At 35.8% G+C, this 15,260-nt stretch overlaps 2 protein-coding genes and 1 non-coding gene across 5 annotated transcripts; all 3 read left to right on the top strand.

Moving 5' to 3' along the window:
• Nucleotides 1-227: 227 nt before the first annotated feature.
• Nucleotides 228-11,255, top strand: LOC121208246 (E3 ubiquitin-protein ligase RKP). Its single transcript, XM_041078789.1, has 11 exons — nucleotides 228-500; nucleotides 902-2,520; nucleotides 2,997-3,821; nucleotides 5,051-5,211; nucleotides 6,098-6,236; nucleotides 7,102-7,185; nucleotides 7,810-8,091; nucleotides 8,193-8,324; nucleotides 9,438-9,637; nucleotides 10,231-10,435; nucleotides 10,593-11,255. The coding sequence occupies exons 2-11, from the start codon at nucleotides 1,030-1,032 to the stop codon at nucleotides 10,896-10,898; spliced, it is 3,825 nt and encodes a 1,274-aa protein (XP_040934723.1). The 5' UTR covers nucleotides 228-500; nucleotides 902-1,029; the 3' UTR covers nucleotides 10,899-11,255.
• A 592-nt stretch (nucleotides 11,256-11,847) lies between these two features.
• On the top strand, nucleotides 11,848-11,919 carry TRNAW-CCA (transfer RNA tryptophan (anticodon CCA)). Its single transcript has one exon. It is a non-coding gene; the product is annotated as a tRNA-Trp (tRNA).
• A 101-nt stretch (nucleotides 11,920-12,020) lies between these two features.
• LOC107914377 (pentatricopeptide repeat-containing protein At4g39620, chloroplastic) lies at nucleotides 12,021-14,875 on the top strand. Of its 3 annotated transcripts, none has more exons than XM_041078791.1 (3): nucleotides 12,021-12,421; nucleotides 12,815-14,048; nucleotides 14,572-14,875. In XM_041078791.1, exons 1-2 carry the CDS (start codon nucleotides 12,074-12,076, stop codon nucleotides 13,940-13,942), a joined length of 1,476 nt encoding a protein of 491 aa, XP_040934725.1. In that variant the 5' UTR covers nucleotides 12,021-12,073; the 3' UTR covers nucleotides 13,943-14,048; nucleotides 14,572-14,875. The 3 variants fall into 3 exon arrangements, with proteins under 3 accessions (XP_040934725.1, XP_040934724.1, XP_016698768.2); XM_041078790.1 differs by having other exon boundaries at nucleotides 14,514-14,875; XM_016843279.2 differs by having other exon boundaries at nucleotides 12,022-12,421; nucleotides 14,472-14,875.
• The last annotated feature ends 385 nt before the right edge of the window (nucleotides 14,876-15,260 follow it).

The following is a 15,260-nucleotide window of genomic DNA, read 5'->3' as shown; positions in this document are numbered from 1 at the left end:
TTACATAAAACAGGAAGCAACTCAAAGAGGGGGGCGCAGGATAGCATATGCGGCCACGTCAGGAACCGCTAATAATAATGCAACGTGTCGGCCACGCGAACCATGGGCAGCCTCGACTCAGGCTTTCATGGATGCAGCCCCCTGGTTCGACCCGTTTCACTTTTCTCCGAACTCTTTGGGCAATAAATAATAATATAAATAAATAATTAATATTTAGAAAACTAAAATTCTCATGGCCAAGGAAATGAAAAGTCCACACTTTCCGTTTCTTCTTCCTTCCCTTTCATTGGAAAATGCAAAATAAAAAAAAGAAAAGAAAAACATAAACGCTGTTTAATTTTCACTCTTTTATCTCTCTCTAAAAATTCAAATTATATTATATTTCTTCCTTTTTATTTTCTTTTTTTCTTTTACAATCTCTAAATGGCATGAAAAAACCCTAGCTTGTGACAGCCGCCTTTGCAATTTCTAGTGGTGATTGAAACTTAATACGCGCGCATGTAAGTTCCTATGCTTTTCAATTTTTTCGAATTTCAATTTGTGGGGATGCTATTTTGTTCAATTTCGAGAGAAAAGACAGAAGGGAAAAGAGAATTTTAGGAATTGGGAATGTCTGTTTTTTTTTTTTAGGATTGTGTGAGCTTAATCTAGTTTCGGTTTCATTATTTTAGGAATTGGGAATATATTTTTTTTTTAGGATTGTGTGAGCTTAATCTAGTTTCGGTTTCATTATTTTAGGAACTGGGAATATATGTTTTTTTTTAGGATTGTGTGAGCTTAATCTAGTTTCGGTTTCATTTGTGTTCTTCTTGTTAATTTCGTCAATAGAAGATATCATTCTCTGATAGTTTTTTTGGGGTTATATATGCATTTGATTGAAATTGAGTTACAAATTTTGCAGTCTTGGGGTGGGAAATTGTGACAAGGCTCATGAAATTTATGCGTGTTTAAAGAATATAATCGAATATAGGCTGGGCAAGGGTTTCGGATGTTGAGCTAAATTTGGCGTATAAGTTTCTGTTATTGGGAATGGCAGAAGATAGCCTCCGGATTGGTGGGCTTTCTTCTGGTTTGGCTGTTATATTGAATAGTGGGGATGGGAAGGAAAATCCGTCGAAACCGCGCCTTGTATCATATTCTGATGAATTTGGTCAGCAGTCTGTGGAGCGAGCTCTTGAATATGTATTTGGTCTTCCCAATAAATCACTTGGTCCATTGAATGGTCCTGTTGACAGCAGTCTAGTTCGTTCAATCATAAAGCACTACTTGTATTTGGATTCTGATTCTCTGGTTAGTAACAGGGATGGGGTTTGTATTTCAGATAATGGCTCTGGACCTGGTGTCATTGGTCTTGAAAAATTCAGTATTTGTGGTGAAATTGGAATTGTTAAGCCACCGTTGCTTTTAGAGAGCTTAGCGGTGTTCAGTAGTGCCAGGGCTAATGCCTATGTTTGGAAAGGGAAATGGATGTATGAAGTAATTTTGGAGACTTCTGGTATACAACAACTCGGATGGGCTACTATTTCCTGTCCATTCACTGACCATAAAGGTGTAGGTGATGCTGATGATTCATATGCATTTGATGGCAGAAGAGTTCGAAAATGGAACAAGGAAGCAGAGCCATATGGTCAGCCATGGGTGGCAGGTGATGTCATTGGATGCTGTATAGACTTGGCTCATGATGAGATTTCATTCTATAGGAATGGTGTTTCTCTTGGTGTGGCATTCTCTGGCATTCGGAAAATGGGACCTGGATTTGGATACCATCCTGCAGTTTCTCTTTCTCAGGGTGAACGGTGTGAATTGAATTTTGGTGCCCGCCCCTTTAAATACCCTATTGATGGCTACCATCCTCTTCAAGCACCTCCCTCTTCTAGCTCTTTTGTGAAGCAATTGCTGGACTGCCTATCCAGGTTATTGGATATGCAATCTGTGGAGCGAGCTGAGCATTCTTCAGTTGAAAGATTAAGGAGACTGAAGAGGTTTGTATCACTTGAAGAACTATTTTATCCAGTTTCTCATGGGATATCTGAAGAATTTTTCTCTGTAGTTGAAGCAGATTGTCAAGGTGCCGAGTACATTGGGTGGGGCCCCCTCTTGTTATTCTTTATGGGGTTATTTGGAGTACGGGCACCACATGATTGGTTGAGTTTGGATAGAGTACTCGATGTCTTTCTAGAATTCCAAGGGTCACATGTTATGTTCGAGCACATTATAAATGCTCTTTCATGTGCTTGCAAGACAGCGTCATTGGTTCTGACAGAATGCCCTTATTCAGGATCATATTCTTATCTTGCATTGGTATGCCATTTATTAAGACGGGAGCAATTGATGGTGTTGTGGTGGAAGTCATCAGATTTTGGTTTCTTATTTGAAGGCTTTCTTTCACGGAAGAGTCCAAACAGGCAGGACCTTCAGTGTATGATTCCTTCTGTTTGGTGGCCTGGTTCTTGTGAGGATGTGTCCACTGAAAGTAGCATGTTATTGGCAACTACAGCTCTATCAGACGCAGTTAGTAAGGTTTGTCCCTGTCACTTAAAACTGAATGGTTTTCTCCTTTGTGCAATACTTATCCTACTAAGAAACAAGTGTCCTTGGTTATTCTCCTGTGTCCTTTCATATTAAGATGACTTTCATGCTTAAAAACTTATGGTATTCAATGTTGAGTTATGTTTATCATGTGACCTTATGTCTTAATGATCCCAAAGATGTATGTTTTCACACATTTGGTGGATCATGTTAATGATAACATTACATGTTTTGGGGGCTTTAACCAGATGAAAAATGCATTTGCTGACCTTCCATACAAAATTGTAAATGCATATCTGCTTGTGTAAAGACTTCATATCGGAGTTGAATTGCCTCTTAAGGGTAATACAGCAGTCCTCTGCTAGGCAACAGCTTCAATTGTATTTTTAACTGTTCAACTAACAGTTATAAATCCATAAATGCTTTCTCTTAATCTATAGTTTTCTTTTCTTTTCTCCTTTTTCCAGATCGAGGAAAAGCATAGGGACCTGTGTCTTTTAGTCATACAGTTCATACCTCCTTTATCGCCTCCCCAGTTTCCTGGTTCTGTGTTCAGGACATTTGTGCAGAACCTTTTATTGAAGTATAGAGGAGCTGATCGCAATATGCCACCTCCAGGGATTTTAAGTAACTCTGTTCTTGTTTCTTTATACACTGTTATTCTCCATTTTCTATCAGAAGGGTTTGGAATGGGGAATATTTGTGGGTGGTTAAAGAGCTGCGATTCCAGTGGTCATGACATTGGTTTTCTTCATAGAGGTGGCTGCCAAAGTTTCCCTATAGGTTTGTTTCTTAAGAATGATCCACATCGAGCTGAACTTTCTAGGCTTGGAGGATCATTCTCTCACCTATCAAAATCACATCCTATGCATGATCTGGAAGCTGAAGTTATTCGGTGGGAGGAAGGCTGTATGGATGATGAAGAAACAAGAGTAACTCATTTAACCAAACAAAAACCATGCTGTTGCTCATGCTATGACATGGAGTTTACAAAGTGCTCAAAATATCCGATAAGAACTACAACCAAAAGTTCCCGTCACCACTGCAGTGCTATTCCTGAAAGATCTGCTCAGGTTGCTGCAGAATGTAGTACAGGAAGTTTGAATGAGGAGATCTCAGATAAACCTAGCTCCAGTGATCAGTCAGAATCTGAGTTTGGTTATCGTCCGGTCCAGCATATGAGGACAGTACCGAGAGATAGTGATTTGGCTTCAACAACTCTAAGAGAGGAAGAACTTCTGGATGCTCTGCTATTACTTTATCACATAGGCCTTGCACCAAACTTTAAGCAGGTGAGAGTTCATTAGATCATATGTTCCTCAAAATAGTGCACCAGGCTTATTTATTTTTCATTATTTTATAGTTTGTTAATATTTCAACTTCAGATATTATAATGGTTTGGGCTATGATTTGATTTTGTTGGAGATGCTTTAGCTTCCATGGCAATATTAAAATAATGCAGTGTCAAGCCTCAAGGTACAAATGGTATCAAACAGGAAAATTTCTAGCATTTATTTGGTACATGTAGGCTGCCTAAGGTTCTTGTACTCTTAAGAGAGTCAGCATTGTTTACTTCCACAATTGGTAATGGGAGGAAAATAATTCAACTAGAAAATTTGTTTGAACTTGGATATTATTAAAAAAAAGTAGTAATGCAGGATTTCCTTTTGTTAAAAAAAATAAAAATTATTACACTGTTCTTATATGGAAATAAACTGATAAACCGAAAACTGGAGGCTTTTTAACTCTGATCAAGCCCCTCAAGATCCCCCTAATTCATTGTTAGTGTTGTTTTCCCCATTAATAGATCTTGAACTTTACCTATGGTTGTTGCCAAGAAGTTGTAATAATATCTTGTTAAATTTTATATACTGATGTTCTGAGATTCTGAAGTTTCATTGATTATTAAATGTCCGAGTGTTGGCTATTACCAATAGGGTTTTTCTTTGGGCTGGTAATATTTGGCTGGAGATCATGCATCACAAAATTTTCAGTTAATACCTCCGGGCTTTGTCAGATACATGAAATTGTCTTAGGTGGATCTCAAGGCTCTGTTATGCAACTTTAGCGTTTGTTGTTCTAAATGTTTTTGTGTGCCTGAGACATGATAGCTCTGTCAGCTAACTGTTTTACATTATAGTTGTTTTAACTTTCTAAGGAAGTGCAATCAGGTAGTTACATCTTAACCTAAAAATCTATGTTCTGTGTGTCTTGTAGTATTGAAAAGTTTGAAATCTTAGCAGTATTCGCTTTTCAAGTGAATTTGAAGGTCCTGCATGACAGAATGCTTTGATCTTGGCATGCTGATGTGTTTGAAAGGATCTTTTGTTTTAGATGGTTTTCCTCTTAAGTTATTTTGACAGAAATAAAATTGATTTTATGCAATGAGGAATTGAGTATTTGTGTTTCCTTTAAATAGGGATTTTATGTTTGATGCTCTACCGTTCTACCTATGAAATTGTAGCACCTTGATCCTTTTTTAACTGATGTAAAGAACTGAGACAATAATTTCCTTTTATAGGCGTCATATTACATGTCTCATCAGTCACAGTCAATATCCCTCCTGGAAGAAACTGATAAACAAATACGAGAACGAGCTTGCAAAGAGCAATTAAAGCGTTTGAAGGAGACTCGAAATAACTATCGTGAAGAAGTTATTGATTGTGTTAGACATTGTGCATGGTAAGATGACCATGAGTAGTTTGCTTTCCCATGAATCATTTCTGTGTTATTTTTCTTATTTCTTCTCGTTATTTAGTTAGTTCCGTTTTCTTTTTTTGATTTGTCCCTAGATGTTCAAGTGATATGTTGTATTTCATTTTGATGTTAAACATAGTATTCCTATTCTATCATACAGTGTTGAAATCTTAGATCTGGGGAGACTTTTCTATCTTTAGTTATTGCTGATATTAGATTTGTGATGATAGTGACTATGACGATGTGGTATTATAATTCTTGATTCTTATTACTGTTTTGATAACAAGCGGATGCTTCAATTGCTATGCTCTTTATGAACATACTTATTTTTCATTTCATTTCTTGCTACACATGGTACATATATTTTTACCAAATCTGAGTCATTCCTTGGATTTTGACTTTTTCCCTTAAAGCTTTGACTAAGAAATAAGATTTTTACTGGTGTACAAACCACAATTATTTTGCTGACATTGGAAAATGCCCTTTTTTGGTTCTAGGTTAAAGGGCTCTTTTTTATTTATTTATTTATCTCATTGTGTCTGTCAAATTTAGCCAGTTAAGATTAAATTTAATTAAAAAGGGGATGTTCCTAACTTTCAGGTTAACTTGTAAGTTTTGGCCAGAATTAATATCAACTGGACATGTTAGCTCCCTTCTTCCCCCCTCTCCCCTCACTTATAAAGTTTGTACACTTTTCAGTTTGTTACTTTATCTGTCACTGTAATATCTATGAAGAAGATCTACATCGGAGCTACAGGATACCTTGTTCTTGTTTTTGTTTGGATGAATGTTCAAATTCTAAATTCTAAGAGGTGAAATTAGTTTTTGAGTCCCTGTAATTCATAGTTGGCTCTTTTGTCTTGCTGTACAGGTACCGTGTCTCTTTGTTTTCACGATGGAAGCAGAGAGGAATGTATGCCACATGCATGTGGGTTGTGCAATTGCTATTGGTTCTTAGCAAACTGGATTCAGTGTTTATATACATCCCCGAATTTTACCTTGAAGCTCTGGTAAAACAAGTCTTCCTTTAACAATGTTATGTGCTTTGTTTCCAATCTATTCCAATTTAAATCAAGATAGGACAATCACTGCTATACTACTATCAAGTAATTTTAATTTTTAACTTGCAATTTAAATTGTGTTTGTTGCATATTGCTTGGAAAAGAAATTGTTCGTTCTTTGATTTTTAAAATTCATTGAATTATGCAGACAAGCTTAATTTTTACATCCTTCCAGAATATATATTACAAGTAATCACAGTTTATGAGTGAACCAGCACAATATATAATTTTAGTTTCATTTGTATTTGGCAAACTACTTCATGAAGCTACAAAATGGAACTAAACTGAAGAGTGAGTTTGTTTTGTTTTTAGAAAATCAAATGCCAGCAACGTGTATGCTGCCACGATACATTACCTAGCAAATTAAAGTTTCGTGGCAAAATATTGAAGAACAGTTTCAGTTTTTTTCAATCAGTTCTCTTTATATCTAATACTGCATTATAGACATCTAATTGAGTTGGTATTGTAAGCTGTGGCACCAACTCGGTGAAAGTACAAAAAGGATCATAAATAAAAGAATTAAATAGGGGTAATTATGTCTTCAAATATTTGTTATAGTATTTTTTTTACAAAGAATTACTTTTTCTTCTAAAAGAACATACCAAATTTGATTTTCTTAAAATTCTTTTTTTTTAAAAGTATTTTTTGACTCACATGGTGACTGTAGAGTTCGTGTTTTATAATCTGCCAATAGAGGACATTTGGCTTGGTTGAATTGGAATGTAGGACCTTAGAAATTATTATTTGGTGAGCTTTATGTCTATTTCCATTTGCATTACTTGATTGATAGTAATTTTTGTCATTATTTTTTCAGGTGGACTGCTTTCATGTCTTGCGTAAGAGTGATCCGCCATTTGTACCACCTGCGATATTTATCAAGCAAGGCCTTACATCGTTTGTACGTTATGCCAATTGATCTGATATTGTTGTTTGTCATAAGTTGAGTTTTGAATTGTGTTCTTCATCTAGTTATGAACTATTTGCTCTCATCGGAGTTTGTTTTGAGCAGTCTTGTGCTGGATTTACTATTTTGGTATAAGTTGCATCATTCTTATACTCTTAAGAATATCACAATTTATAAAGAAAAAAAGTAGTAGTTTATTAGATAGAGATCAATAATAGTGCATAAGCTTTTAAGCCCATTAACGATTCGCTTTCTGCCAATGTGGATAGGGATATTTCTGTATGCCAGTTAGTATGTGCACTTGAGTAGAATTGTACCTTATATCTCATAAATGTTTGAGCATTGTTGATTAAACATCTAGAACATGCAGATAATATGCATTTCTAACTTTAATAATCAATTTCTATTCTGTTTGTTGTTTGTGGTTGTTATGAAATTGACATGTTCTGTTTAGTAGCTTCCTAATTTTGGAGTCCCAAAAGCACTAAACCCTATTGTTTCTGAAATCTGTGGCATATTTTTAACATGTAGCATGAGCTTAACGACATGACTTTTGTAGTATTCTTCTTTGTTAAGTCCAAGTACGAGTTATGATCCAGTTTTCCTATTGTTCATCAGGTAACATTTGTAATTACCCATTTCAACGATCCAAGGATATCAAGTGCAGATTTAAGGGATCTTCTTCTCCAGTCAATATCAGTCCTGGTTCAGTACAGAGAGTATTTGGCAGCTTTTGAGAACAATGAAGTGGCCAAACAGAGAATGCCAAAGGCATTATTGTCAGCATTCGATAACCGATCTTGGATTCCAGTTACAAATATTCTTTTACGTCTGTGCAAGGGTTCTGGGTTTGGTTCTTCAAAGCATGGAGAATCTTCATCATCATCAATTATTTTCCAGGTGAATATTGTGAACCATCACTATTTCTTATTCATCTTCTTTCCCGCAGAAATCGCTTTTCTTTCTAACTTTTTCCCTATGGGGGGCTCTAATTTTTATAGGGACTGTTGCGTGAAGCTTGCATCTCTGATGAAGAGTTGTTCTCAGCTTTTCTCAATCGTCTATTTAACACTCTCAGCTGGACAATGACTGAATTCTCAGTTTCCATTCGGGAAATGCAAGAAAAATACCAGGTATGATTATTCTTTCATTCAAACAATTATCTTCTTGTTTTGTTAATTACTCTTTTGGAGGTTCTGCTCTTATTCTTCTTGTATACATACTATTTACTCATCGCCAACTTGGATCCTAACTTAGTGGACTTGCATCTTTTGGACTTCTATGTCCATTATCGTCTGTTTTTGTGCAACATTCATTAAGTAGACAAGGATACTTGAGAAAAGAAAATGGTTACAAAAATGTTCCTGAAAAATGCTGACACTGCATAGTTCTTAACCATGAAATGGAATAGCCGTTATAAATGGTACTACATTTTACAGATTGGAACCGGTTAAAAGGTAAATATATGGAACCAAAGATTGCGTATACTTGTTATCGGCTTTTGTTGTTGCCTGACTAGTATGTCAAGGTCTCAAATCCAAATAATTGATGAACTGTTGAACTTGTAAACAGGCCTGATTCTTCCTCTTTAACTTTTTAAAGCAAATCTAACATAGGGTTGGTGGTAGTTTAGTCCTACTTGAAAGCATGGCTTGGATGGGTTTTCTTTGTATTTCATGGATGGCTTGAGGTGTGTGTTTTACAGATGAATGTGTAGAGAATGTACGATGATATTGAGGAGCAATTTGGATAGGTGAAAAGTTCGAGACAACAATGATTGGGGTAGGCAAGGAACTTTATTTTAGATGAATCATCAGGGATACCTTTCAAATAGAGAAGGGATTCTTTTTTCTGAATTGCTGGAAAGTCTGATTATCATGATTCTGGTGGTTCAAAGATGGCCAAATAACATTAAGGTTAAAAAAGTCATGTATGGTGGGGTTCTAATTTGTGGTTTTTTGTGTTATAGCTTGTTAATTCAAAACTTTTAATTTAAACATGGCCCCTTATATTTGCTGCCCAACATCTGCAAGATTGTAAATGGCTTCCATTACTTTTTCGTGGAATCGAAGTTTTACTGCTTTTATCATAGGAATATGACTGTCCATACATATCCCATTCAAGTCAATGGTTATAACATTTCAGTATGTAGTGTAAATGCCATACTTGAGGATAACCCCAGCTTTATCTTTCGATTTGATCCCATCTTCCTTGGGATATCTGATGTTGGAGACCTGCTTTTTCAGGTATTGGAGTTTCAACAGAGGAAATGCTGTGTCATATTCGATCTCTCGTGTAATCTTGCAAGGTTGTTGGAGTTTTGTACCCATGAGATTCCTCAAGCATTCCTCTCAGGGCCTGATACAAACCTTCGAAGACTGACCGAGTTGATTGTCTTCATTCTGAACTATATAACTTCAGCATCAGATGTCGAGTTTTTTGACTTGTAAGTTGTCACCCGACTGAGTTAATTTATACGACTGTCTTTTTCTTTATAAATTATAATGTGTAATATTCTGATTATGTTCCACATTAATACTATAATATGTTGTGTAATGAGAGGCAAATGTTGAGTTTCTTTTATAAAGTTGCATGCAAGATATTTGATGAACTAGAATTTTTGATCTTGTTCCTAGTTCTTTTTTATACTAAATACTACTCAGTCTTGGGAACTAGATTTCTGATATCTTCAATTTTTTCTTAGTTTTTTCCCCATGTATTTTGTCTTTCAAGGATTATTTTCTCATACCCATATTTAGAAAAAGTTAATATAGGTTTCAGATACATGTTCTTCAAGAAAAATAATTGGAGCAACATAGCTTTATGTTTAAGTCAGCATCTTATTTTTCTTTCATTGAAAATTTCAAATTCTGGTTGAGATATCTTGTATATATCAGTGGACACATTCTACTTTTCCGATGAACGGACCAGTTGCATTGGCCTAGTTATTAGTGGAACTAAATATAACTGTATGACTTGTTAATTAACATATGAAAAAATGGTAACATAAAATACTTGTTTTTGTCTTTTTATGAACAGGTCACTTAGACGGCATGGTCAATCTTTGGAGAAAGTAAACCGAGGCATGATATTAGCTCCTCTAGTAGGGATCATTGTGAATTTGTTGGATGCTAGCACAGATTCCAAGTTCAAGGAACACAATGATATCGTGGATGTTTTTGCAAACATGGATTGCCCTGAAACTATGCATTATGGCTTGCAGTACATGTTAGAGTATAATTGGGTTAGTACTGTTATCCCTTATATATCCAAGAATCCACCATGTTTCATTTTGCTCCATGGCATTTTGATCGGATGTTTGCGAGCTGGGGACATTTTTTCTTTTCATTTCAAGGTTATAATTCTTACAGTCTTAACTCTCATACACCTTTGATTTCCAGGCTACATCATTTAGGGGAGAAGCATATGTGCCTAAGCTTTGTCGGCTAGAGAATTTCTTGGCCCTCCTAATCAGCCATACAGATTCAAAGAAGATCGAGGGGCTTGAATGTGGAGAAAACAATGCCGACGATGGCATGTGCTGCATCTGTTACGCTTCGGAAGCCGATGCACAGTTCATACCGTGTTCTCACAGGTCTTGCTATGTTTGCATAACTAGACATCTTTTAAATTGTCAAAGATGTTTCTTTTGCAATGCCACTGTCTTGGAAGTAGTCAGAACCATAGAAAACACAGTTGAAAGATAACTCAGAATCTTAAATTGTTTGAGGAAAATGGGGAAGAAAGCCAGAGAAAGTTGAAAAAAAAGTAGGTTTTTTGGTTTGTTTGTTCATATTATTGCTTATGCTTTTGTTATTAAGGATTTATATTCTTATATATATACCCTTAAAGAAGTGGCATGTAGCTAGCAAGACGGGGGGGGGGGTTGGAAAATGAGCGTCAGCAAGCCCTTTGTTTAATCCTCAGGCTGCAGTTTCAGTTGTACCTGGGAAAATAAAATTCTGGGTACACTACGCATTTTGTAGTTTGAGGGGCAGTCTTTGTAAATATGAGATGTAAATGGCAAGGAAAATAATATAAAAGAAACGAGTGCTTTTTTGGCTGATTATTATTCAACAATCCCAAATAGCATAAGACTACTAAAATAACAAATAGTATCCGACTTTTCATATTTATTTCTTCAAAAAAAAAAAAACCATTTATCTATATCTTTTATTTCCTTTGTTCGAAAGGTGGCATATTTTACCCTTGGAATCAACTCAAATAAGATTTGGCCCATTTGCTTCACTTATCATTTTCTTTATTACTTCTAATTGATTTTAGTTTAAATTTGATAATGATGTTCTACTGCTCAACTAAGAGTGAACAAATTCTAATTAAATAAGACAATTGAATCCTTTATGTGCACGCTTCAATAACATTATTATTAGTATTATCCCAAATCAAATATCTTAATTGAGCTTAAATCAAACTCCAAATTGGATTAAATTTGGATTTTGTACCGAATTTGATCGGAATACAGATATTTAGGGTGGTCGATAGGGTATCAATTCAATTACCAAAAGCTCATTGTTATCCAAACAACACATTGTTGTGGTTTTTAATGACTAATCATTTCAACCGGAGCCAGACGATATGTATCAGGACCCATAACTATTCCAATAAATATAAATTTATATAAGAACCTATCAGCTGGGATCCGTGGCGCAATGGTAGCGCGTCTGACTCCAGATCAGAAGGTTGCGTGTTCGATTCACGTCGGGTTCAAAATCCCGATTCTTTCGGATCCATTTTTTGCCCCTTAGTTTTTTGTTTGGGTAGTTTCGTCATTTACTTTCTTCCAGAAACTCCATATTTATCAAACAACCCCCGAGAAGCCCCCCCCGAGAAGCAGCTCCAAACAACGAAAGCTAAAAATAAAATGCCCCTAATTTTATCACCTTACTCTCTGCAACTCTCCACATTCCCTTCTCCTTTTAAACATAATTCTTCACCAACTAACCTATCCTCCCTCACCCAACCATGTAATCTTCCAACCCGACCCATCACACGAATATCCTGTGCTACCCGACCCAGGAGGAAAACGGGTTCTTCAAAACCTGAGGACGCCGAAGCCAAGGAACTAGTTCGGGTCTTAATGAGAAGTTTCGGCGACAAAGAGCCGTTGGTTAAGACATTGAGCAGATACGTGAGTGTTGTGAGATGCGAGCACTGTTTTCTCCTGTTTGAAGAACTCGGCAAAACTGATAAATGGCTTCAATGCCTTGAGGTTCCTTGCTCCCTTTCTCGATTTTTATTTCCCCCTTTTTGGTTCATTTTTAAGGTTTAGGGTAATTGGAATTTTGCATTTTCAGGTTGTTCTTAATACGGGTGTTCTTCGAACATTGTTTTTGGAAAAGATAAAAAAAAAAAAAAGGAAACTAAACTTATCTCGTTATATTCATAGCTGTTATAATTACAGAATGGGTTCGGGCACAATGATCTGTTAGTACTAGTAAACAGGTAAAAGCAGCAATCAAGTGGAACTTATTGAACATATGAGTTGAGAGCAAATCTTTGTGTTAGAGAATTTAAGCTTCTTAAAGTGTCCTGAATTGCTGTTGGAAGCTGGAAACTTGGATGAAGTAAATCTGTTTGACTACTTACATACTGTACCTTTCAGGTTTTCAGATGGATGCAGAAACAAAGGTGGTATATTGCCGATAATGGGGTTTATTCGAAATTGATTACGGTTATGGGAAAGAAAGGCCGAACTAGAATGGCTATGTGGCTCTTCTCTGAGATGCGTAACAGTGGTTGTCGGCCTGATTCTTCGGTTTATAATGCTCTTATCACCACCCATCTCCATTCCCGTGATAAAGCCAAAGCTTTGGACAAAGCTTTGGGTTACTTCAACAAGATGAAGGGAATTGAACGGTGTAAACCCAATGTTGTCACTTACAATATTCTTTTGAGGGCCTTTGCTCAAGCTCGAAATGTGGATCAAGTTAATGCTTTGTTTAAGGATCTTGCTGAGAGCAGTATTGCCCCTGATATATATACATTTAATGGTGTGATGGATGCGTATGGGAAAAAGGGGATGATCAGAGAGATGGAGTCTGTTCTTTCTCGGATGAAAAGCAATCAGTGTAAGCCTGATATTATTACATTTAACGTGCTTATTGATTCTTATGGCAAGAAGCAAGAATTTGATAAGATGGAACAAGTGTTTAAGAGCTTGTTGCGCTCAAAGGAGAAACCTACCCTTCCTGCATTTAATTCGATGATCATAAATTATGGCAAGGCGCGGCTTAAAGAGAGAGCTGAAAATATTTTCAAAAAGATGACTGATATGAAATACACACCAAGCTTTATCACCTACGAGAGTCTTATAATGATGTATGGATTTTGTGATTCTGTTTCTTGGGCGAGGGAAATATTTGATGAGATTGTTGACTCTGGGAAGGAAATGAAAGTTTCGACCTTAAATGTCATGCTTGAAGTTTACCGTAGAAATGGTCTACCTATGGAAGCCGATAGGCTATTTGATAAGGCAAATAACATTGGGGTGATTCCCGATTCATCGACATATAAACTTCTATATAAGGCCTACACGAAAGCTGACATGAAAGACCTTGTACAGAAGTTGGTGAAAGAAATGGAAAAAGATGGTATAGTCCCTAACAAGAGATTCTTCCTAGAGGCTCTTGAAGCCTTTGGATCTCTACCGGCTAGTCCAGATTCCGTTCGAGCCACAAGGAGTGGCAGGCCTGAGACTAATGCAAAAACTGAGGTTAAAGTAATTAATTGACTGGTTCTTTGTTTTTTGGGTCTCCTTCCAACTAAGCCTGCATCAGAGCAATGGATGGTTTTCAATTTCGGCTATATTGACTGTTTTCCCCCACAAAATGCGGCCGGTATATGTCTCAATTTGTTCTCTTATTTTCTGTTTGCATAGCAAAGCTTATACCTTATTAATGAGAATCACTTTGTGTGCTTGATTTTCCATTGATAAATATAATATTGTTTTCTAAATTGTTGACAAAGATCACAGATTTAACCATGTCATGTGTTCGATCTGCATCTTGTTGCATCATTGTTAGTGGACTAGATAGTAAGTATACTTTCAGTATAGGATCCAGTGACAACCTTCTGTGCTTGTAGTATTTGGTTCATCGTTCTTTTATGACATTGACATCTAGTTTCCTGCTGTTCAGTTTGCTATTCTCTAACTGTGTTTTTTGATAAATGCGATGTGTTGTGTTGAAATGAACTGAGAGAAGTAGTTTTTCAGACATCTTTAATTGAAATGAGCCAGATTAATTTGTTTCATATTTCAGGGCAACGAACCGATTCTTCCCTCTGGTTTAATCTGAATGCAGGCCGGTTTCAAAGGCAATGCAATAAGACAATTAATGCAGAACATTGGTCGTATTGCAGGCTTTATCCATACTCAGTTGTAGTTACAAAGAGTTCAGACAGTTGGGGTATCTTCCTCGAATCGTAAGCAGGTACTTACAGCAATTTTGTTTTGACTCTTCATTTTGCGTAAAGGATGGTTGCATCCGACATCAGTATCTAACATATATTTGCACTATGGTTATGAGTGTATGATTGTTCAAATGTATGAAAGAAATCGAGTGTATCTGTGTTGAATATATTCCTTTTTCCTTAAGGAAGCATATATGTTGGATAATACTAAATGTTATTCAATGGTAAGAGGATGGCGATGTGTTTTTTGTAATATCCAAATTCACATAAATGCTTCAAAATTTAATTTCTTTTATTATTTGCATGAAATGCTAATATTATTATTATGTGTTTGAATTTGTAATAAATAACACTATTATATAAGTATTCAATCAAGTTTATAGATGAGCAATAACAGATTTTGTTGAATATTAGCAAAAGAGACCAGATACTGATTTATTTATAATGGAGACAGATTATGAAGATGTTTAAATGAATCTAATTGCAATTAATCAATATGGTTTTTTAATTTAATCTATTTTATTCCAAAACAATTACAAATTATCTATTTGCTTAAGTAAATTAAAAATTAAAAATTAAAAATTATATAATTCAAAGACTACAATTATATTAAACATCAATTTTTTTATCTAGAAAAA

The sequence above is a fragment of the Gossypium hirsutum genome, chromosome A10 (genome assembly GCF_007990345.1).
Source record: "Gossypium hirsutum isolate 1008001.06 chromosome A10, Gossypium_hirsutum_v2.1, whole genome shotgun sequence".
NCBI classification, from domain to species: domain Eukaryota; kingdom Viridiplantae; phylum Streptophyta; class Magnoliopsida; order Malvales; family Malvaceae; genus Gossypium; species Gossypium hirsutum.
The sequence above is the reverse complement of the archived record's forward strand: the minus strand, read 5'-3'. Positions and strand labels throughout refer to the sequence as shown.